General features: G+C 45.0%; 1 protein-coding gene across 1 annotated transcript in view; it reads left to right on the top strand.

The window, feature by feature from the left end:
- Positions 1–24,687, top strand: part of LOC138778795 (DENN domain-containing protein 3-like) — a gene marked incomplete at its 3' end in the record, with an annotated part of 50,905 nt that overhangs the window by 13,742 nt on the left and 12,476 nt on the right. The window contains 13 exon segments of the mRNA XM_069956531.1: positions 2,824–3,103; positions 5,507–5,622; positions 5,834–5,976; positions 8,594–8,702; positions 9,053–9,172; positions 10,976–11,194; positions 12,492–12,619; positions 13,356–13,511; positions 13,779–13,875; positions 14,931–15,034; positions 16,015–16,193; positions 17,133–17,654; positions 18,685–18,944. Of these exon segments, the coding sequence (XP_069812632.1) occupies positions 2,824–3,103; positions 5,507–5,622; positions 5,834–5,976; positions 8,594–8,702; positions 9,053–9,172; positions 10,976–11,194; positions 12,492–12,619; positions 13,356–13,511; positions 13,779–13,875; positions 14,931–15,034; positions 16,015–16,193; positions 17,133–17,654; positions 18,685–18,944 (2,433 nt within the window).

Here is a 24,687-nt window from a genome sequence, read left to right as displayed (position 1 = left end):
TTTTCTTTCTCTGTATCAGGGCAGCCTGACACATACATGACCGCACCTTACAGCCCCGGATTCTGCTTTATTCTTCTCTATTTTTCACCCAGAATCACCTACAGATTGCATCAATTCACTGACAGTCGTCACAGGGTTAATTCTATCTATCTATCTATCTATCTATCTATCTGTCTCCTATCTATCTATCTATCTATCATCTATCTATCTATCTATCTCCTATCTATCTATCTATCTATCTATCTCCTATCTATCTATCTATCTATCTATCTATCTATCTATCTATATTATATAGTCTCTCTTTTTATGTCTCTTCCCACAATTCCATGTGCTGCAGCCCACCGGCCTGTGCAGGATGTTATGATGCTCATCCTGAGCTCCCTTCTTCATGAATAGAATGCCAGGACTGCAGTGAATACTGACACTTGCATAAATTTTGAGAAGGAACAAAGAAGGATGTTACTGTGCTTTGTGTGTCATTTATATGCTGAATGGCCGCGGTCATGACTGCCATATGTTATACGTATAATAAAGCGTTTCTGCTCCTCAGTATAAGCCGCGGTGTGTGCACATGTGGAGCGGCGCTATATCGGGCCATTATTTCTCTTGTATATGGAAGTTTAGTAGCATTTAGAGCATGGGTCTCCAAACTGCGGCCCTCCAGCTGTTGCAATACTACATTTCCCATCATTCCTGGACAACCAAATCCAAAGCTTTAGCTGTCCAGGCATTATGGGAACTGTGGTTTTGCAACAGCTGGGGGCCGCAGTTTGGAGACCCATGACTTAGAGCATTTCTGCTCTGCAGGATATGTTTTAGCTGTCCTTCCCTCTGTCTCTCGCTGTGTTCCCAGGCACTCCTCCTCCCATCTCCATAGACTTGTAATCTGAGGACTGAGCTGCTGCAAGTGTGAACCTGGCCTAATAATGATCTATGCAGACTTTGTATAAATGACGGCGCCTATGTAGTGACTCCGCTTAGAGGACGTCGACTCGGATGTGTTTGCAGAAAGATAACTGCATGTGCCTCTGGTGGTCGCATGTGGAGACGTCTTTGGGTATCTCACATGTGCAGGATCAGTGGCGACATATCCGTGTCTTTGTGATACCGTTACCATGTACATATTGGTGGCAGCCGTTTCCCGCATTGGCCTATACGCTCGTATCCACAATCCTGAATGGAAAATAGTTTTGGTTAAAAGATGATCTGTCCCTTTAATGATCTTTACTTTTCCCTCAAACTAACATTGTGTCTTATCCCCCCACAGGGCCTGATCCACTGGTGGGACAGTAGGTAGATGTAAATGGGTTATCTAGGTTTGGAACAACATGGCTGCTTTCTTCCAGAAACAGCACTGCCCCTGTCCTGAGGTTGTGTGTGGTATTACAACAAGCTACAATACCACACAAAACCTGAGGACAAGAGGGGCGCTATAGCCGGAAGAAAGCAGGTATGGTTTTCTAATACTGAATAACCCTTTTAAGGTTACAATAGACTATGCGTCAAAGCTAGACAGCGTTATTGATCGCATCGGTTCTCAGTGTCATCCTTAGATAGGGGGGTGTGCATGACAGTGCGCCCTATTTCTTACTTGTTTGCTCCATTGACTGTAATGAAGTGAGGAATTGACAGCCGGGGAGAGACGCGAACTGCTGCACACTCCACCCGGCTGTATCTCAGATCACATCAGGTCCTGGATCAGTAGCTATTGACACGTCTGAGAACAAGTTACTCCTGGTGACGTTTTAAAGGGGAACAATGAGCAGGTTAGAGAAATCTTACCTGCCGACAGATCCCTAGTGGGCCCAGGATGCTGAAGATGAAGGCATGTCTGTTACCTTCATCCTCAGCTCCGTTCCTGTGCTGATAGTTGTGCCCAATAGGCCGTTAGGAGCACTAGAGACATGGCTGCCGCCCTTCCTAGCATTGATTCGGCCCGCCCCCTCCATTGATAATCATTAAAGGGGGGCGGACCTTCTTTTGGCTGTAGCCCCACCCCTGAGCAGTGATCTGCCTCTGCCTGGCCCGCCCCCTTATGATTAGCAATGGAGGGGCGGATCAATGCTCGGAGGTGCAGTAGCCACGCCCCCAGTGCTCCTAACGGCTTAGCAACGGGACTGAGGATGAAGTTAACAGAAGATATAGGTAAGAGTCATACCTTAATCCTCAGCGCCCTGTGCTCACTCGGGAGCTATCAGCAAGTTAGATTTGTCTAACCTGCTTGATACTTCCCCTCTAAATCCCCCAAAATTCCACTGAAGCACTCAATCAAGAGTCTCCACTGATGCCCCCCAATTTTTTTCACTGTTCTCCTTGAATTCAGTGATTACTGTGTTTTGTTGGTTGATTTGTCATTGCCCCAACTAGCCAGAATCCTGCTGCACACTGACGAGGGGCAAATACCCCGAAACGGCTGTCTGTGGATGGAAGCCTGCCTTGGCAAGACCTTGTCATGATCGCAATACTCGCACCTTGAGTTAGACATTGACAAAAAGGGGCCACCCTGTTGTTTCCCTATTTATGTTCCAATACCGAGTGGGACTTAAGGGGCTATTTATCAGGGTGGTGTGGTGCTCTCCCCATCATGGGGGCACCCCGTGGCAACAGGCTAGAGATATCTGGCTATCCCTTGTTTTGAGACTCGCAACTGAGGCTCCACGGACTCTTGTTTTGCACATAGAATATGAAATACAGAGAAGGAAAACTTGCTGCAGCCCACAAGAACTGCAGCTAGACCCCGCCCCCCAATCAAACAGGGGGGGGGCAATAATTTCATTAATTTATTTTTTACCAATTTTTGGATTTTCTTTTTTAACCTTTTAGGTTGCCCAAAAAGGTATAAGAAGCCTCCGGGTCCTGGAACCAGAAGTCATCAATGCATTCAGCCCTCCTTTTGCACTCAAGGAGGAATCACAGAGCTCGTCTGCAGTCCAGAGCCAGCCCCCGAAATTTGGGAAGAGGCGATCCTTCCGGAAAAAGAAGGAAAGGCCCAAGGTGGACTCGGGGACTGGTAACAACGTGGACCATAAGGAGACCACCACCGAGGAGATCAGCGTTCCCAAAGACATCGACTTTGCAGGACTGCCCCAACTCTGCTTCCCAGGTAGACATGCGCTCTCCTATATGCCTTACAGCACAGGTGTCAGACCTGCAACCCTCTAGCTGTTGCTAATATTCCTATCATGCCTGGAGAGTCAGAGATTGGGCAGTATAGGATGAGTTGGGCGTTATCCGGAGAGGAGTGACTGCTGCTCTGTTCACGATCTATGGCTGGGGTGTCAAACTCAAATACACAGTGGGCCAAAATTAAAAAATTGGACAAAGTCGCGGGCCAACCTTGATAATTATTGAAGCGTGAATACCGCGGTGCTGGCACTGTAAGAGCAGCGTGCGGTGTTCCTGGCACTGTCAGTGGTGTGAGCCTCCCAGACCCGTGGAATATGATAAATTACTATGACATGATTAAACCCCAACCCATGTAATAGCCAATCCCAAAAAATTGCCCCACATATTAGCCAGCCCTTCCAATAGTGCCCAAATAGTAGCCAGCTCCCAAGTTTCCCATATAGTAGCCAGCCCTCCCCCAAAGTCTTATATAGTAGCCAGCCCTCCCCAATAGTCTTATATAGTAGCCAGCCCTCCCCATAGTCTCATATAGTAGCCAGCCCTCCCCAATAGTCTTATATGGTAGCCATCCCTCCCTGTAGTCTCTAATATAGTAGCCAGCCCTGCCCCAAAGACTTATATAGTAGCCAGCCCTCCCCCAAAGTCTTATATAGTAGCCAGCCCTCTCCCATTGTCTCTTATATAGTAGCCAGCCCTCCCCAATAGTATCTTATATAGTAGCCAGCCCTCCCCAATAGTCTCCTATATAGTAGCCAGCCCTCCCCAATAGTCTCCTATATAGTAGCCAGCCCTCCCCAATAGTCTTATATGGTAGCCAGCCCTCCCTGTAGTCTCTAATATAGTAGCCAGCCCTCCCCATAGTCTCTTATGTAGTAACCAGACCTCCCCCATAGTCTCTTATATAGTAGCCAGCCCTCCCCCATAGTCTCTTATATAGTAGCCAGCCCTCCCCCATAGTCTCTTATATAGTAGCCAGTCCTCCCTTGTAGTCTCTTATATAGTAGCCAGCCCTCCCCCATAGTCTCTTATATAGTAGCCAGCCCTCCCCCATAGTCTCTTATATAGTAGCCAGCCCTCCCCATAGTCTCTTATATAGTAGCCAGCCCTCCCCAATAGTCTCTTATATAGTAGCCAGCCCTCCCCAATAGTCTCTTATATAGTAGCCAGCCCTCCCCCATAGTCTCTTATGTAGTAGCCAGCCCTCCCCATAGTCTCTTATATAGTAGCCAGCCCTCCCCCATAGTCTCTTATGTAGTAGCCAGCCCTCCCCATAGTCTCTTATATAGTAACCAGCCCTCCCCAATAGTCTCTTATATAGTAGCCAGCCCTCCCCATAGTCTCTTATATAGTAACCAGCCCTCCCCAATAGACTCATATAGTAGCCAGCCCTCCCCCATAGTCTCTTATATAGTAGCCAGCCCTCCCCCATAGTCTCTTATATAGTAGCCAGCCCTCCCCAATAGTCTCTTATATAGTAGCCAGCCCTCCCCATAGTCTCTTATATAGTAGCCAGCCCTCCCCAATAGTCTCTTATATAGTAGCCAGCCCTCCCCAATAGTCTCTTATATAGTAGCCAGCCCTCCCCCATAGTCTCTTATGTAGTAGCCAGCCCTCCCCCATAGTCTCTTATATAGTAGCCAGCCCTCCCCCATAGTCTCTTATGTAGTAGCCAGCCCTCCCCATAGTCTCTTATATAGTAACCAGCCCTCCCCAATAGTCTCTTATATAGTAGCCAGCCCTCCCCATAGTCTCTTATATAGTAACCAGCCCTCCCCAATAGACTCATATAGTAACCAGCCCTACCCCATAGTCTCTTATATAGTGGCCAGCCCTCCCCATAGTCTCTTATATAGTAGCCAGCCCTCCCCATAGTCTCTTATATAGTAGCCAGCCCTCCCCATAGTCTCTTATATAGTAGCCAGCCCTCCCCAATAGTCTCTTATAGAGTAGCCAGCCCTCCCCATAGTCTCTTATATAGTAGCCAGCCCTCCCCATAGTCTCTTATATAGTAGCCAGCCCTCCCCAATAGTCTCTTATATAGTAGCCATGGCGGGCCAGATGTAATTAAAACTCTGAATTGCCTGGCGGGCCAAAAATAATGGCACCATGGGCCAGAGTTTGACATGATTGATCTATGGGAATGCACTGAGCCATTCACTTGAGAGACAAGGGACCCCAATTCTTGTGAAAAGTGGGAGTTCCAGTAGTCAGAAAGCCTCTTCTCTGATACTGTACACTGGGGATCACAATCCTCCATACATGTGCTGTCCTTCGAAGCTCTAGCTGTGACTGTGATGATATATCGAATTGTATCATTCTAAGGGTATGTTCACACTAAGGTTTCCCCAATGTCTCCTTTGTTGCTTTTCTCTCCTTCTAGGGGGGCTACAAGTGACCTTTGAGCCTACAGAGGAGCATTTCCACTCCCTTATATTTACAGATGTTTTGGGGAACAGGACGTACGGAGTTGTTGCTCAGTTCTCCAGGTCCATTCAGGTATGACTATGCTAGTAGAGAAGTTCTTTGTACAGCGGAGTCGGTAATTACCGTCCCTTTACGGCTGCAGGACCCCATCATTACACTGATAATTACGCCTCTCCCCGGAGCTTCGTCCTTGTTTACACTTGTATAAGAAATGTGGATGTTCTGGAAATGTTCTGTTGTATTTTTTTTGGTCTTGTGTACATATAAGTATCTGTGTTCCCAGGATACATTGGGACTATCCAATGGGCAGGTTTACTGGGACTCCTCCACCAATAGCACCAAGACATATGAAGCTTATGTATCTTTCGCCCTTTGTGTTATATCCCGATATCCTTACTACAACGCCCTAAAGGATTGTCTGTCATGGTAAGAGCGGAGGCCTGTGGTTCCTGTAATTATATTATGTATCTATATGGAAATGTGGATCATCAATGCTGTATTCCATAGCTATTAATATTAACCCCTTAAGGAGGGCCAATTGTCACTTTTGCGTTTTCGTTTTTTCCTCCTCGCCTCGCCTAAGACCAATAACTCTTTTATTTTTCCATCTATGGGGCCATGTGAGGGCTTGTTTTTTTTCAGGAGCAGGTGTACTTTGTAATGGCATCTTTCAATCTGTCATAAAATGAATGACGGAACCACCAAAATATCATTTATGGTGTGAATTTGGGTCAAAGAATGCAATTCCACAAATTTTGGAGTGGGGGGTGGGGGTTCCATGTTTACGTAATGCAGTTTACAGTAAAACTGACATTTTTTATTTATTCTATAGGTCGGTCTGAACACGGCGATATGCACGTTTACTAGGTTTTCTAACGTTTTACTATTTTTATTAGCAGTACAACTTTTTTTTTGCAAACAGGCATATTTAAAATGGCCCCATTGTGACTCTTATAGCACTTTTTTTTTTCACCTACGGGATCGTATGGGGCATCTTTTTTTGCGTCATGATCTCTAGTTTTTATTAGTAACATTTTTTTCTAGATCGGACGTATTGATCGCTTTTTATAAAATTTTTTATACATAAAATGTAATAAAAAAAAAGCAATCTGTAGTTTTTTTACTGCTTTTTGTTCACGCCGTTCACCGTGCGGGAACAATATTGTTTTATTTTAATAGATTGGACGATTATGGTATTTTATATGCTGATTAACTTTATTATTTTTATGTGTTTTATGTATAAAATGGGAAGGGGGGTGATTTTCACTTTTATTAGTGGAGGGGCTTTGGGACATTTTTTTAAAACTTGTAATTGATTTTTTTTTTTTTACACTTTTTAAGTTCCCTTGGAATCTATCAGAAGAGTGAAGACCTGACTGCACGGAGGAAGATAAGAGACCTCCAGCAGTCAGGCCTTTGGGACCCCCGCAGCTTGTCTGCGGGGGTCCCAATCGGTAAGTGACAGGAGATGCTTAAACGCCAATTGTGGCCTTTAAGATGTTAATGGTGTGCGGCCGCCCGCCAGTGAGGGCGGGGGCCTGGCTGCAGATAGCAGCCGGTCCTCACCTGCTATGGAGCGAGCTCAGCCCTAAAGCCCGCTCCATAACCCTAGCAGGGCGTACATTTTACGTCCTCCTGCGCAACATATGGAAATTTATGTTTGAGTGGAATGCCCCTCTAATATTAATAGCTATGAAAGTCTACAAATAATGTAATACAGTGACATACCATTTTGCACTGATGAAACATATGAAAAGTTATGTTTGCGTGCAATGTCCCTTTGAGCATTTCTGTGAAAAGGGAACCGATATGGGGTCCAGCACCATGCCATTGTTGTTTCACAACTTTGTGGTAAGAGCAGATTGTAATAGGAAGTTCCATTGCTGCTTGCTGACTTAGATAACACATGTACATGTATGTGTAATTATCGATGCCTTTGTGACCCCCTTTGACCTTTCATATCGATAACTAAAGGTTGGTAGTGGAGTAATAGAGCCTTTCTGCTAGGAGTCCAAGGTTTCCAGATTTCAGCTCAGCAATTTTCAAACATTAAGACAGATTTACTAAAATGAATACCTAGACTGTCTAAGAATTCACCAAATTTATCACAGTAGCTAAAGGTCCTTTTTGGCCTTAAGATTCGTTGGCTGTGGGGGTCGCATACAAACGCCGGTCAGTAAAATCGCTGCTCGTTTGCAATTCCCTTTACATCACTGCACTATTTGAGCAGCTAGGCTGCTCAAAATAATTCTTGTATTGTTTGTGCAGCCCTGGAAACTGACAGCACAGATATGTATATATTGGGGTCTGAGATATGTATATATCTGTGCTGTCATTTTCAGGATCACAAGCAGTGCATGCAATACTTACCATCTGTGCTGCTTGTGATTCCAGCATCTGATTCTTCTGGTCACTGGTTATATCTTCAGGCTGCTGCCTCCCTTGCTGTCAATCATTCTGGAGGAGGCGGGGCCTGAAAGTACAGCCGGTGGCCAGAGCACTGGAGAGCGGGATGCCGGATCACAAGCAGCATGGATGGTAAGTATATACTGCTGCTTGTGATCTGGAAACTGACAGTACAGATATATACATATCCCAGACTCCACTTTAACACGGGCCAATTATCGGCCAAAGAAGCATTTCCAGCGACCCCCTGGCTGATAATCGGCCCATGTACACTTTTAACTTAACACGACCTCTTGGTTGGCTTAATTTGCCCCAAAATCTTGTGTCAAAATTAGCCTACAGTATTGCATCTCAAGCCGTGTCCCCTTCATGATAAGCTAAACCACTTCTACTCTGCTTCCCATTCATTAATCAGAGCAGATCACTTCCCGCAGTGGGGGAATAATCTTAGTCCTACTTTACATAACCAGTTATTTATATGAATCGGTGGCCTGCAGTACCAGTTGTCTCCTGCAGTGGCCACTGCCAGACCTGCAGCAATCAGCTGATCACCGGCAGGTCCTTGTTGCGCAAAGCGTCATCCAGATAGGCCAAACACTTGATTGTCTTTTACTTATCATTGTTTCATGATTTTCAGCCTCCTTCCACATCTGAAGTCCAGCAGGATTAGTCTTGATGAGCGCATCAAAGAGTTTGCTGCAAAATTATCTCTGATACCTTGTCCGCCTCCGGGACCCCTCCACCTGGTAATGACTACCTCTGCTGAATCAGGAGAGGCGTGTGTGTGTGTATGGCAGGGGATACTTGTGCTGTGCAGGTGTTTATTTTAAAGGGTAAAACTTTACTGTAAACCAGGCACCAAAACTTCATGGGGAATATGTACCATTAAAGCCTGAGGTTGAGGCCAACCAAATAGTCGGCCACGTGAGGCACAAATGCAGCAGCCAATGGGCCAGTAAAATCATGCTACATCTGCTGCGTGCTCATGTGGCCTCACCTGGTCTGGTGATATAATGTGGAGTAACACCTGACCTGTGCGTGTATCTCCTACTCCAGTTACATCCAGAGCTGCATCTGTTGCACTTTTTTCCTGCAGGTGTTCAGCATGAAGCCGCTGCAGATTGTTTTCCCATCGGGAGAAGATCTCGAAAGCCCAATAATCGATCTGGATCTTCACCTGCCTTTTCTCTGCTTCAGCCCGAAGCAAGTGTTACAGGTAATGGCCAACAATGGGGCGGATGATTCCGCTTCTTGTGTGTAAGACTGCACCAAATGCCTTGTAGTGTCTTGCAGACTGAACTCAAATCCCTGCAGACCTAGAAATGTAAATGTTGTGTGCCTCATATTCCTTCCGTATGTGCCTCATATTCCTTCCGTATGTGCCTCATATTCCTTCCGTATGTGCCTTCTGTTTCCTTCTGCCAGGGCCTCCCGTTCCCTTATGTCTTGGCCTTCTGTTCCCTTCTGCCTGGGTCCCCCTGCTTCTCCCTTTCTCCCGGGCCTCCTGCTCCCTTCTGCCTGGGCCTCCCGTTCCCTTCCTCCTGGGCCTGCTTCTCCCTTCCTCCTGGGCCTCCTGCTCCCTTCTGCCTGTGCCTTTCGTTCCCTTCCTCCCGGGCCTCCTGCTCCCTTCTGCCTGGGCCCCCTGCTTCTCCCTTCCTCCCGGGCCTCCTGCTCCCTTCTGCCTGGGCCTTTCGTTCCCTTCCTCCCGGGCCTCCTGCTCCCTTCTGCCTGGGCCTCCTGCTCCCTTCCTCCTGGGCCCCCTGCTTCTCCCTTCCTCCCGGGCCTCCTGCTCCCTTCTACCTGGGCCCCCTGCTTCCTTCTGCCTGGGCCTCCTGCTCCCTTCCTCCTGGGCCTCCTGCTTCTCCCTTCTGCCTGGGCCTCCTGCTCCCTTCCTCCTGGGCCCCCTGCTTCTCCGTTCCTTCTGGGCCTCCTGCTCCCTTTTGCCTGGGCCTCCTGCTCCCTTCTGCTCGGGCCTCCCATTCCCTTCCTCCTGGGCCTCCTGTGCCCTTCTGTCTGGGCCCCCTGCTTCTCCCTTCCTCCTGGGCCCCCTGCTTCTCCCTTCATCCTGGGCCTCCTGCTTCTCCCTTCCTCCTGGGCCTCCTGCTTCCTTCTGCCTGGGCCTCCTGCTCCCTTCCTCCTGGGCCTCCTGCTTCTCCCTTCCTCCTGGGCCTCCTGCTCCCTTCCTCCTGGGCCTCCTGCTTCTCCCTTCCTCCTGGGCCTCCTGCTCCCTTCCTCCTGGGCCTCCTGCGCCCTTCTGTCTGGGCCCCCTGCTTCTCCCTTCCTCCTGGGCCTCCTGCTCCCTTCTGCCTGGGCCTCCTGCTTCTTCCTTCCTCCTGGGCCTCCTGCTTCTCCCTTCCTCCTGGGCCTCCTGCTCCCTTCTGCCTGGGCCTCCTGCTTCCTTCTGCCTGGGCCTCCTGCTTCTCCCTTCCTCCTGGGCCTCCTGCTCCCTTCTGCCTGGGCCTCCTGCTTCTTCCTTTCTCCTGGGCCTCCTGCTTCTCCCTTCCTCCTGGGCCTCCTGCTCCCTTCTGTCTGGGCCTCCTGCTCCCTTCTGCCTGAGCCCCCTGCTTCTCCCTTCCTCCGGGGCCTTCTGTTCCCTTCTGCCTGGGCCTCCTGCTTCTCCCATCCTCCTGGGCCTCCTGCTCCCTTCTGTCTGGGCCTCCTGTTCCCTTCTGCCTGGGCCCCCTGCTTCTCCCTTCCTTCTGGGCCTCCTGTTCCCTTCTGCCTGGGCCTCCTGCTTCTCCCTTCCTCCTGGGCCTCCTGTTCCCTTCCTCCTGGGCCTCCTGCTTCTTCCATCCTCCTGGGCCTCCTGTTCCCTTCTGCCTGGGCCTCCTGTTTCTCCCTTCCTCCTGGGCCTCCTTTTTCCTTCTGCCTGGGCCTCCCATTCTCTTCGGAGACAAGTGACGTGTGCCTCTTAATAAAGTTGACTTTCCCACTGTCTGTCCACCAGGTGTGTGTTCCCCAGACCTATAGCAGTATGGCCCCTATAAGGTCTACATCATCATGTCCTGTTTCTCCACAGATCATGGCCTGTATCCTGACCGAGCAGAGAATCGTCTTCTTCTCCTCAGACTTTGCCCTTTTAACCCTCATCGCTGAGTGCTTCATGGTCTACCTCCACCCCATCAAGTGGCAGCACACCTTTGTGCCCATTCTCTCACACCTCATGCTGGACTTCATCATGGCGCCAACGTCTTTTCTCATGGGCTGCCACCTGGATCACTACAAGGAAGTTTGTAAGGTCGGCCATCAATTCTAATACATTATGTCCCAACTTGGGTAAAACGTCTTGGCTTTAGACTCTAGATAGTCTCTGTCTAAACCTATAGGTGCATCCAATGCAGGATCGGTGCAGGGTGGGAGACCCGGGATGTAGTTTTGAACAGCATCACAACTCCCAGCATTCCCTGATAGCTAGGGGCTCCAATCTTGCATCAGCAAACGGATTGAGGTTGGACACTTAGGGTACTATTACACGGAACGATAATCGGCCAGATCGGCCCGATTCGGACGATTATCGCTCTATGTAATAAATAAAACGATCAGCCTATGACAACGATCATCGGCTGATCGTTGATATAGGTTTGGACCTATTTTCGTCGGGCGTTGAGCGCGCACCGCTACATGTAATAGCGGTGCATGGCTGGCGACTGACGATATACATTACCTATCCATGTTCCAGGGCTGCTGCTGCGGTCTTCTTCTCCCCGACTCCTGCGCGTTCTAGCTTCAGAGTGGCCTGTCAGCTGACAGGAGGCCCAGCCAATCACAGGCTGCGGCGGTCCCGGCCTGTGATTGGCTGGGCCTCCTGTCAGCTGACAGGCCACTCTGAAGCTAGAACGCGCAGGAGCCGGGGAGAAGAAGACCGCAGCAGCAGCCCTGGAACGTGGATAGGTAATGTATATAGTTATGCAAGGGCTGCAAGGACATCAGTAACGATGTCCCTGCAGCCCTTGTTTAACGAATATTGGGCCGTGTAATAGGTTCAGTAAACAAGCGACGAACTAGCAGATCGCTGCTTGTTTACAGGTATTATCGGGCCCCCATCGGCCCATGTAATACCACCCTTACTTTCCTGGTAGTGACACAGTCCCCAGAGCTGCACTCTATTCTTTTGTTCCTAGTGACTCATGTTATGACTATTTAATTACATTCAGTGGTTTCTGACCACTTCCATTAGTGACGTCTGCTCTATCCCGGCAGGCTTCCGGTATACAGTGATACTGTGACTGTACACAGGGTAATGCTCACAGTCATGTAAACATATAAGTGCAAACCAGGTCATAAATACCGGCCTGCTGAAAACTTAAAGGGGAATTTCAGTTAAATAGTAACCTGATGATGATGATGAGGATAGGTGGGGGAGGGGTTAATGTCTCCAGAGAGTAGTCAACAATTATAACGATCTCCAGCAACTCCTATAGTATTATAGTATTGTGATAATTGTTTATAAAGTGAATTTTCCCTCTTAAAATTAGAGATAGGCATCTGGTTACATGGTGATAATGGGAATGATTTTCTGATCTTTCTTATTAAAGGAAGGTGAGGACTTAATATTAATTGATATTGATAATGGAAACATCTCCTTCTCTGGGAACATGATCGACACCGATGACTGTGATGTCCCGGACATGCCGGTGACGGCTGCAGAGACCTTTATATCCAGGTAAGTGACCTGTGCAATCACCTATCTCCTATCTATCTATATCGTCTATCTATCTATCTATCTATCTATCTATCTATCTATCTATCTATCTATTATCTATCTATCTATCTATCTATCTATCTATCTATCTATCTCCTATCTATCTCCTATCTATCTATCTATCTATCTATCTATCTATCTATCTATCTATCTATCTATCTATCTATCTCCTATCTATCTATCTATCTATCTCCTATCTATCTATCTATCTCTTATCTATCTCCTATCTATCTATCTATCTATCTATCTATCTATCTATCTCTATCTATCTATCTATCTATCTCCTATCTATCTATCTATCTATCTATCTATCTATCTATCTATCTCTTATCTATCTCTTATCTATCTCTTATCTATCTCTTATCTATCTCCTATCTATCTATCTATCTATCTATCTATCTATCTATCTATCTATCTATCTATCTATCTCCTATCTATCTCCTATCTATCTCCTATCTGTCTATCTCCTATCTATCTATCTATCTATCTATCTATCTATCTATCTATCTATCTCTATCTATCTCCTATCTATCTATCTATCTATCTCTTATCTATCTCTTATCTATCTCCTATCTATCTATCTATCTACTATCTATCTATCTATCTATCTATCTATCTATCTATCTATCTATCTATTTATCTGTCTCATCTCCAGCTGCCTCGGTCTCACGCTGTATTTTCTCTTGCTGTCTCACAGTATGGAGAACCTTCCCTTGCACTATGACCTGGAGCTGTCTCATTGCTCTACACCTTTGGACATTGGTGAGCACAGATTGCGGAGACGGCTGTGGCAGCAAAACCTCAACAGTGAGATACGGGAGATTGCACTACAGCTCATTGTGGACATCTTCAGGTAACGTGTGATATATTACAAGCTAGGTCTTACTGGGTTGTATTGGGGCAGAGCAGGCAGTGGTGGTATTGGGGGGGGGGGGGGGCAGAACAGCCCTCTTAAGGTGATAATCCCAGTAATTGATGTGTGTAGCACTGGAGCTGGGCGGAAGCTGCCCGTCCGCCTTCTTGGAGGGGACAGATTAGCTGTGTGTTGTAATCTACAAAGAAATAGCCTTCTTGTACACACACATGTGTGCTTGTGACTTACGCTCCATTTGTTTGCCAGAGACGTGAAGGTGCACCTGAATTATGAGCACCGGGTATTTAACAGCAGGGAGTTCCTGAAGACCAGAAGTCCAGGAGACCAAGCCTTCTACAGAAAGGTGACGCTTCTCAGTTCAAGGGGCAGCACACTATTATTATAAAGTGATAGTATCCATATGTGAGCTACCGGACATGCTCCATCCTACACAGATTTCTAGAGAAACCAGTTATAGTATCCATATGTGAGCTACTGGGGAGCCCGGACATGCTCCATCCTACACAGATTTCTAGAGAAACCAGTAATAACCCTGGCGGAGTTCCCAAGAAAGCGATAACCTATTGTGAAAACCTGCCCTGTTCCTACGTGTTACAGCCAGCAGTGATTCCTGAGAAGACGATACAGATTTACAGATATGACATCAGCCATCTTATCATACGGTCTGTGGAGTCTGCATGTTACGAGATTTGAACATGCACCAACACAGGGGTCCGCTGTCCTCTGCTCTGGTTCCTGGTCTGAGCGAGGACACCGGTCGTGACGTGTCAGGCCCACTTAGCCATAGCGGGGTCCCACCTCGGCCTCTGACTGGCTGAGCAGGCCTGACACGTCACAACCCGGGTCCCCGCTCAGACCAGGAAGCGCTCAGGGGACCATGAACCCCAACACTGGTGCATGTTATCTTCAGCCACCTCCTTCCCGGCTCTTTTGAAAAAAAAAAAAAAAAGAAGGGGGACCATGGACTTCTTCTTTAAAGGGGTTCTCCTCTTTGGACAATCCCTACTTGTTAGACAGTTCTTTATATAATAAGCAGCAGATGACAGTGTGTTAGCTGTAATTCTGTGGACAAACCTGGCAGTAGGTGAAATGAAGAATAACACAGTGTCCATTCACACAATGGGTGGTTGGTGTGATGCAGGGCTGATGGGAAAGTCATGGTACATGTAAGAAAGTCTGAAGCTGTTCATACAGTATAGACTAAAGTTGTCTGAATCCATTGGGTTGGATTGGGTGGTGTTGGGGAGTCCTGTAACATGTATGGTGGTGTCAGAGGAAAGAACAGGCAGCAGGGTTCTCCATGTTCAGGATACATGTATACCCGGCAGAGATCTCTCCATCTTCTGATGTAACACGTTGTTGGGATGTTCTCTTAGTAACCGTGTGACTTTGCGGCAGGTCCTGGACACCTACTTGTTCAACTCCTTTCTGAAGGCTCGTCTCAGTAAGAAAATGGATGACTATGCCCGTATGGAGCTGAGCACGTCCTCGGGGATAGACGGGTAAGCTGCTCATTGGATTCTAATAATTTGTTGTCCTTAGAAGATAAAGAATCCCACATTCTCATAATGCATGTAAAGGTGTAGCAGAGCTGAGCTTGTCACTTAGCACAACTCTGGTGGAGCCCAACATGATGCTCTCTACAGTAAGTTTAGCACAAGACAAATGTATGGTTATGTAGGGATAATACACAGTGATGTCACAGTACAGGGATAATACACAGTGATGTCACAGTACAGGGAGAATACACACAGTGATGTCACAGTACAGGGGGGATAATACACAGTGATGTCAGAGTACAGGGATAATACTAACAGTGATGTCACAGTACAGGGATAATACACAGTGATGTCACAGTACAGGGATAATACACACAGTGATGTCACAGTACAGGGATAATACACACAGTGATGTCACAGTATAGGGATAATACACACAGTGATGTCACAGTACAGGGATAATACATACAGTGATGTCACAGTACAGGGATAATACACACAGTGATGTCACAGTACAGGGATAATACACAGTGATGTCACAGTACAGGGATAACACACGGTGATGTCACAGTACAGGGATAACACACGGTGATGTCACAGTACAGGGATAATACACAGTGATGTCACAGTACAGAAAAGATAAATGTAAAAGTCACTAAAAAAGGGACAGTACAGTAAATTACTGTCTGAGTGGATTGGAGCCTTTCCCTGGGGCCCCATAGCAACCCCCCATAGACTTCGATTGGTAATCCATACCGCAATCACAATCCGCACTAGGACGTCCTTTTAAACTTAACACAGACTGTGTGAACAGCCCAATATAAATCAACGCCCTCTAAGCCTATGGCCATCCAACATGCTCAAGTTGTGCTTATCTCCAATCTACTGAACAGTAAGCAAGTAGTGTTCTGATTGGCGCACAGGGCGGAGTCTTGTGGTCTCTGTAGGGACCCGCATCTATCATACCTGATGTTTTCTTATAGGAGATCAACTTTGATTCTGGAGAACACCAGACGGCGAGCCACAGATAGAATGAAGCGCTTCAGGCCGGAGCACATGTTCAGCAAGAAGCTGGTTATCAGTATGCCGAACCTGCAGACCATAAAGATGGCCGACGTCCCACCAGGACCAATGTCCCTGAGGAGACCCCTGCAGGAGAACGGTAAGGATGGACTTATTACATCCATGTGTGGCACAATCCTATTGATTCTTTTTATCCAACCTAAGGCTATGTTCACACTATGTAAAAGTACGGGCGTACTTTTGGCGCGGTGGAACAATGCCTGTTTCTTTATGGGATCCCGGACGGAGCGTATACACATCGTGTACGCTCCGGCCGGGATCCCATACGGGGCCGCAAATAACTGACATGTCAGTTTTCTGTGGCCAGAATTCAGTGAATTCCGGCCGCAGAAAGACGTGTCAGTTCACACAGTGAAGCGAGCTGCTCCGGCCGCTCGCTTCACTGTGCGCTATGGGAAGCTCTGATGCGGGCACGCGCTGATGCACCCGCATCAGAGCTCTACGGCCGGACGGATACATCCGGCTGGTACTTAAGTACGGCCGCGATGATCCGGGCACAGACCGGGCGTTCCGTGACCCTGGCCGGGTCACGGAACAGCCGGTCTGATACGTAGTGTGAACATAGCCTAAATTTGTATTGGCTTTTTTAGCAGCAGCATGGCATTGAGTGCTACATTATATATATAAGGGGATGTAATTGATATATGATATTTTTGTGTACACTATGGGATGTAATTGATATATGATATTTTTCTGTACACTATGGGATGTAATTGATATATGATATTTTTGTGTACACTATGGGATGTAATTGATATATGATTTTTTTTGTAGACTATAGGATGTAATTGGTGACTATCTGGACTCTTGTTAAGCTCCAGGTTTGTGCACAGTGTGTTATTATAGACCAGGAATGGCCTTTCAGCTGTTGCAAAACTACAACTCCCATCATGCCTGGATAGCTTTAGCTTTGGCTGTCCAGGCATGCTGGGAATTGTAGTTTTGCAACAGCTGGAGTGCTGAAGGTTCCCCATCCTTGTTATAGGACCTAACATGATGTTTCTTTTTAATATTTCAGGATACAATGTAACTGGGAAGAACGTCCGCACCTTCACCCTCCCTGAAGTGGCTTTTCCTCTATTGGCTCGCTGCGTCCAGGCATATTACACAGACTTTACAAATTATCTCAGCAAAGAGATCAGCGTGCTGCCGCCCGAGAACTCCACCCTGCTCGCCCGATACTACTACCTCCGAGGACTGGTGGGCCTGATGCAGGGGAAGCTGCTCGGAGCTCTGTCAGACTTTGAGAAACTTTATAAAACCGATTTACGGATCTTCCCCATGGAGCTGGTGAGGAAGGTGGTCCAGGCCCTCCCGGAAGGAGAGCTCCCGAAGGCCGAGCGCAGACCAGAGCTAAAGAGGCTGATCGGGCAAGTGCTGGACAAGGAGAGGGAGGCCCCCAGGGCCGACGACCGCGTGAAGAAGTTTGAATTACCAAGGACGCATCTTCATCTGGATGACTTTGTACGAAGGATCCAGGAATCTGGAATTGTCAAAGACATGGACACTATTCACCGATTGTTTGATGCTTTAACAGTTGGTAGGTTCAGAGCAAGGGGTCATTGCTGGTGTTGTTGGAAACCATACTCTAGAGCTGAACTCGCTATTCTGCTGGTGCAGTCATTGTGTACATAGCTTGAATTATGCTCCAGAGCTGCACTCACTATTCTGCTGGTAAAGCACTTTTGTACATACGTTACTTATTCTTTATCTGGAGTATAATAAAAGATGTAACTCAGTACAGGATCAGTAATGTAATGTATGTACACAGTGACCCCACCAGTAGAACAGTGAGTGCGGCTCTGGAGTATAATACAGGATGTAACTCAGGATCAGTAATGTAATGTGTGTACACAGTGACCACACCAGCAGAATAGTGACTGCAGCTCTGGAGTATAACACAGGATGTAACTCAGGATCAGTAATGTAATGTATGTACACAGTGACCCCACCAGCAGAATAGTGAGTGCAGCTCCGGAGTATAATACAGGATGTAACTCAGGATCAGTAATGTAATGTATGTACACAGTGACCCAACCAGCAGAATAGTGAGTGCAGCTCTGGAGTTTATACAAGATGTAAGTGTGATGTATATATAAAGTAAAGTAACTTCTTACCTAGAGAAGAAATGTGATTATGAAAGAAGAAGGGGAAGTGTCCATCTTATTTCAGTACATCTCAGGGGATATTGTTACACTCCTATGATGTTATTAGGATGCTACCGGTGGCTGCGTGCATGATACAGACATAATACAGGGATGTAAGTAATACTCAGTGAGCCAGGTGTTCTCCCCAAGACTGCAGATTGGATTAATGTCAGATCAGTTTAGGGGAGTTGTGAGAAGATGTGATCTCCTCCAGGTGTCTTGTACTATCGTCTGGTTCCTGCAGTGTACAGGAGTGATTTGGTACTAACCTTATATAAGGGGTTTGCCAGTAAAGCAGGTGTCCAGTGTGTGTGGTCCATCTGTGGTGAAGCTTCCCATTGTTTTATATAGAATTATATCTATCTTCTAGTTCTTGCACAGATTTCCTTATGTGTAACCAGTCTTTCCCCAAATCGCCCCAAGGTTACCAGAAGCAGATCGACCCGGACATCTTCAGAGATTTCTACAACTGCTGGAAGGAGACGGAGGCGGAGGCGGAAGAGGTCGACCTCCCATCTGTGGTCACCGAGCATCTGGATCAGAACGAGTTTGTTTATAAACTTTCCAGCTCGGTAAAAACCAACCTCGGCGTGGGGAAGATCGCCATGACCCAGAAACGCCTCTTCCTTCTCATAGAGGGAAGACAGAGTTACGAGGAAATCGCCATCTTCAGAAACATAGAGGCAAGTAGTTATCTATCTCCTATCTATCTATCTATCTATCTATCTATCTATCTATCTATCTATCTATCTATCTATCTATCGCCTATATATCTATCTATCTATCTTCTATGTATTAATCTATCTATCTATCTATCTTCTATCTATCTCCTATCTATCTATCTATCTATCTATCTATCTCCTATCTATCTATCTATCTATCTATCTATCTATCTATCTATCTATCTATCTATCTATCTATCGCCTATATATCCATCTATCTTCTATGTATTAATCTATCTATCTTCTATCTATCTATCTATCTCCTATCTATCTATCTATCTATCTATCTATCTATCTATCTATCTATCTATCTATCTTCTATCTATCTATCTATCTATCTATCTATCTATCTATCTATATCTCCTATCTATCTATCTATCTATCTATCTATCTATCTATCTATCTATCTATCTCCTATCTATCTATATCTCCTATCTATCTCCTATGTATTAATCTATCTATCTTCTATCTATCTATCTATCAAACACAAATACCGCAGCACTCAGTGAAGATTTCTGGCCCGGTGCCGTAGCTCACACCCTGATCCACGGGTGTCTGTATAAATAACCAAAAAGTAACCGCAGCACACAGGACTTCAGTGAAAAAATAAATCTGTATTGGTGATTATTCCATACAAAACACACGGAATAATAGAAAGCGACGTTTCGACGTCTCAATGACGTCTTTCTCAAGCCAGTGAATACATTTTCAAGAAAACATGTGATTTATATATCCTGTGCAAAGCAATTAATGACGTGTTCATTCCACACACATGGTATTCAAATTAGCTAACGTGAACCTATATATATAAATAATAAGGGAACAACAAGTAAGGTGAATCTATCTTATATCAAAATTCATAATGCTCAATAAAATTATATACAAGTATACAAAATGAAAACATATCGGAGCAGTTGTGATTCACTCATACGCCGTGATCAGCAGCATCAACCAGGAAATAGATTATTGAACCGCACGCCGTAGGTGCAACTTAAGATGGCCGTGCGTTCCACCTACGGCGTGCGGTTCAAGAATCTATTTCCTGGTTGATGCTGCTGATCACGGCGTATGAGTGAATCACAACTGCTCCGATATGTTTTCATTTTGTATACTTGTATATAATTTTATTGAGCATTATGAATTTTGATATAAGATAGATTCACCTTGTCACTTTGGAACTTGTTGTTCCCTTATTATTTATATATATAGGTTCACGTTAGCTAATTTGAATACCATGTGTGTGGAATGAACACGTCATTAATTGCTTTGCACAGGATATATAAATCACATGTTTTCTTGAAAATGTATTCACTGGCTTGAGAAAGACGTCATTGAGACGTCGAAACGTCGCTTTCTATTATTCCGTGTGTTTTGTATGGAATAATCACCAATACAGATTTATTTTTTCACTGAAGTCCTGTGTGCTGCGGTTACTTTTTGGTTATCTATCTATCTATCTATCTATCTATCTATCTATCTATCTATCTATCTATCTATCTCTATATCTATCTCCTATCTATCTATCTATCTATCTCCTATCTATCTATCTATCTATCTATCTATCTATCTATCTATCTCCTATCTATCTATCTATCTATCTATCTATCTCCTATCTATCTATCTATCTATCTATCTCCTATCTATCTATCTATCTATCTCCTATCTATCTATCTATCTATCTATCATCTATCTATCAATCATCTATCTATCTATCTATCTATCTATCTATCTATCTATCTATGTAAAGAGAAATGAGCGGCACAGCGGCGTAGATATGGGTGCCAGCGGTCCAGGTCCTGACTTCAGACCGTTAGTATAAATATATAGAGAAAATCCGCGGCACACCGAAGTCGTGAAGGTTTGTAGTTTATTCAAATCATAAGTGCAGCAATCCAACAGACGCAACGTTTCGGTGATCACTTATCACCATTTTCAAGCGTATCTTGTGAGACATTCAAGGGCTTTTTAAAGCCATACAAACAGTGTGATTGGTTTACAAAAAAAAATGGCAAATACTTTACACATGTGCAGAAAAACAATTCATTGGAAAGTGTCCACGTACTGCCCTCTTGGGGGCGTATACATTCACATTGGTAATCTTAGGTCACAAGGGCCGATTTCATCCCGCCCACTGTGATGCGTGCATAAGCAATGAAAAAGTCCGTGACAGTGTCCGTGCATCGCACACAGTGAAAATAAAAACAATGACCACTTGAAGAAGAGGGTGATCAATCACCACTTAGAGATTAGAAAAAGTAAAAAATAACTGTATACTTTCGGATCCGGGCTCACCACCTTCTCCAATGTCTGTAGTAGTCACGTTAGATCATCCATCGCATCCTGTATTGTCATGACGACCGGAGCGGAATGCAGCCAGGAGCTCCACGTCAGCAGCTTATTGTGGCAATTGTAAAACATGGCCCGGGGATACTATGGTCCAATTAAGGATCACTGTATACCCACGTCCCCAGGATTCCGGTCACTTACCCGGGTAAGGGGAAGATCTCTTCATCCCGGAGACAAGGCCAATGTTCCGGACCCCTCCAGGTCCACATTAGGGAAACGCTTCAATGCCGCTCAATGTGAAATGCTCCAAATTGAGACCTATTATGCTCCACAGGTTCGCGAAATAAGGGTGAAAAATTCATGACATCAGATTCCAGAAGGTAACGGTGAGTCCTGTCCTCCAGCATAGTACTCAGGTCTGAGAAAAAAAGAAAAAAGGTAAGTATACAAATATAATGTAATAGAATGTTTCACTAATGTTTAATCAGTAACATGAAGTGGACAAATAGGGCAAGTGGATATGATGCTCTTATTATTCATTTTAGCATCTCATTTTTAATTTTATATTCTACGTTTAGACCCTGTGGGGTTAAGGATTTTAATCTGTAGATCCATTCTAATTCTCTTTTTTTCAAGAGCATATGTCTGTTACCCCCATATTTAAGAGGTGGTACTCTGTCGATCGCCATGACTTTGAGGTCACTCTCTTGATGGTTCATATCTACACAGTGTTTGGAAACTGGTAGATCTAGTCTTTTTTTTCTTACCGAATATCGGTGTTGTCCAAAACGTGTTCTTAAGTCATGAGTGGTTTCTCCTACATATATTTTTTTACACGGACACCAAATAACGTAAATTATCCAGTCTGTAGTGCATGTGAGGAAATATCTGATCTTGTAGCTATACTGAGTCTCAGGATGGATAAAATGAGTACCCTTAACTACCTGCTTACATGTCACGCAGCCAACACAGGGGAAGCATCCTAGTCTGGGGGCAGTGAGAAATGTTTGTGTGTTTTCTTTTTTCTTAGAAACATCTGATTTCACTAGTCTGTCTCGTATATTCTGGTTGCGTCTATAGGAAAGTAAAGGTGGAATTTGGAACTCGCTAATGTTGGGATATGAGTCTCTCAGGATACGCCAATGTTTCTGTACAATACGGCCAACATGAGGGGAGCAATCCGTGTAGGTTGAAATAAATGGTATGCGTTTGTTCGTATTTAATGATCTTGTCTTTTTTTGTAGTAATGTGTCTCTAGGGGTATCAATCACTTTGTCTCTACATTCATTCAGTAATGTGAGAGGATAACCCCTATTGTGGAAATCAGTTGTCATCTTTTGAAGCGCTGGTGTAAGTTTGTTATCCTCATCAATAATGCGTCTTGCTCTCAGCATTTGACTATGTGGTAAAGATCTTATCATTCTTCTGGGGTGACAACTGGAAAAATGAAGTGTGGTATTGGAGTCACTAGGTTTTCTGTAAATATCAGTACTTAATTTATTGCCCTTGCGTGTAATCATGACATCCAAAAATTGCATGTGTGTTTCAGAGTAATTGATGGTAAATTTAATTGTTCTGTCAATGCTGTTTAGGCATGTGACAAAGGTGAGTAGTTCATTCACCCCTCCCCCCCACAACAGGAACACGTCATCTATGTAACGCTTCCATATCAGAACATTCTGAAAATGGGGTGTCACATAGATTTTATGTTCTTCCAAATAAGCCATAACGATGTTTGCGTAAGTGGGGGCGACATTCGCCCCCATCGCCACGCCACGTGTCTGTAGATAAACCTTGTCATTAAAGGAAAAGTAGTTATTAGAAAGGACTAAAATAAGTAACTGCATGATGAAATCACTTTCCTTGTTATTAAGTGTAAGTTGGTGTAAAGATGAAGCAATGGCTGTTAGACCCATGTCTTGCTCTATAGACGTATAGAGACTTACAATGTCAAGCGTAACTAAAAACATTTTTTCAGGTAATTCAATGTCCTTTATCTTATTCAGAAAGTCTGTAGTGTCTTGCAGGTATGAGCTGGCCCCCGTGGCAAGGGGTCTCAAAACTCTGTCCAAAAAAATCGAGATGTTACTGAGGATGGAATTTCTCCCGGAGACAATGGGTCTCCCTGGTGGATTCATAAGGTTTTTATGGATTTTTGGCAAAAAATACAGTAGTGGCGTTCTGGGATATTCAACAGTAAGAAAATTTGCCACCTGTTCATCAATGATATTTAGACCAAGTGCTTCCAGAACGGAATACTAATTTTAAAAAAAACAAGAAAAAGGATACTATACCTGCGACATCAGAGAACAACACTGATGCTTTTTTAGATGTGCGCCCCCGAGATGTTCCAAAACCAGACGGGGAGGACGCCACAGAAAAAGATCCTGTAAAAGAAAGGCGTACGAGGCTCAACAGCAAGAACAATACCCCAAAAGTGGGGAAGAACAAAAAGAAGTAGTAGTGGTAAATATTTCATCTGTTTCTTTATCTAAACAGTATATCAATTTGCTCTCTAAAGGTCTTAATTTTTGCCCCAGCTCAAAGCCAGATTGGTTTGAGCTGGACTTAGACATTTCTAGACTTATTAGACGTGTTAATCTGACTATCTGGTTTGATAATGTACCTAAACTAATTTCCAGTAGTGATGCTACTACATGTAAAAAGATTTTTGATCTGAAAAATCTGGGTCTTAGAACTGCTAGTGATTTCTCTCCCCCGCAGGTCCCTGCAGCAGTAGAAACATTTCAAAACCTGATTAAACAGGACATAAGTATGTTGGGTGAAAATGATTTTTTTGAAAATGTATTTCAACCAAACCTTACCTGTGATGATATGGCAAGCCTTAATTCCTTGATCCATGACCACAATCTCATTATCAAACCTGCCGATAAGGGAGGGGGGATTGTGGTCATGGATCGCAAACAATACCTTGATGAAGCATACCGACAACTAGGTGACAATGAAGTTTACCGAGAATTACTCTGTGATCCTAAGTTTACTATAAAAAGAAAGATAGATAGTGTCTTGCAGGAAGCACTTGGTCTAAATATCATTGATGAACAGGTGGCAAATTTTCTTACTGTTGAATATCCCAGAACGCCACTACTGTATTTTTTGCCAAAAATCCATAAAAACCTTATGAATCCACCAGGGAGACCCATTGTCTCCGGGAGAAATTCCATCCTCAGTAACATCTCGATTTTTTTGGACAGAGTTTTGAGACCCCTTGCCACGGGGGCCAGCTCATACCTGCAAGACACTACAGACTTTCTGAATAAGATAAAGGACATTGAATTACCTGAAAAAATGTTTTTAGTTACGCTTGACATTGTAAGTCTCTATACGTCTATAGAGCAAGACATGGGTCTAACAGCCATTGCTTCATCTTTACACCAACTTACACTTAATAACAAGG

Source organism: Dendropsophus ebraccatus, unplaced genomic scaffold (assembly GCF_027789765.1).
Source record: "Dendropsophus ebraccatus isolate aDenEbr1 unplaced genomic scaffold, aDenEbr1.pat pat_scaffold_685_ctg1, whole genome shotgun sequence".
Classification (NCBI taxonomy): Eukaryota; Metazoa; Chordata; class Amphibia; order Anura; family Hylidae; genus Dendropsophus; species Dendropsophus ebraccatus.
Note: the sequence above shows the minus strand (reverse complement) of the source record. Positions and strands in the feature narration are given on the sequence as shown.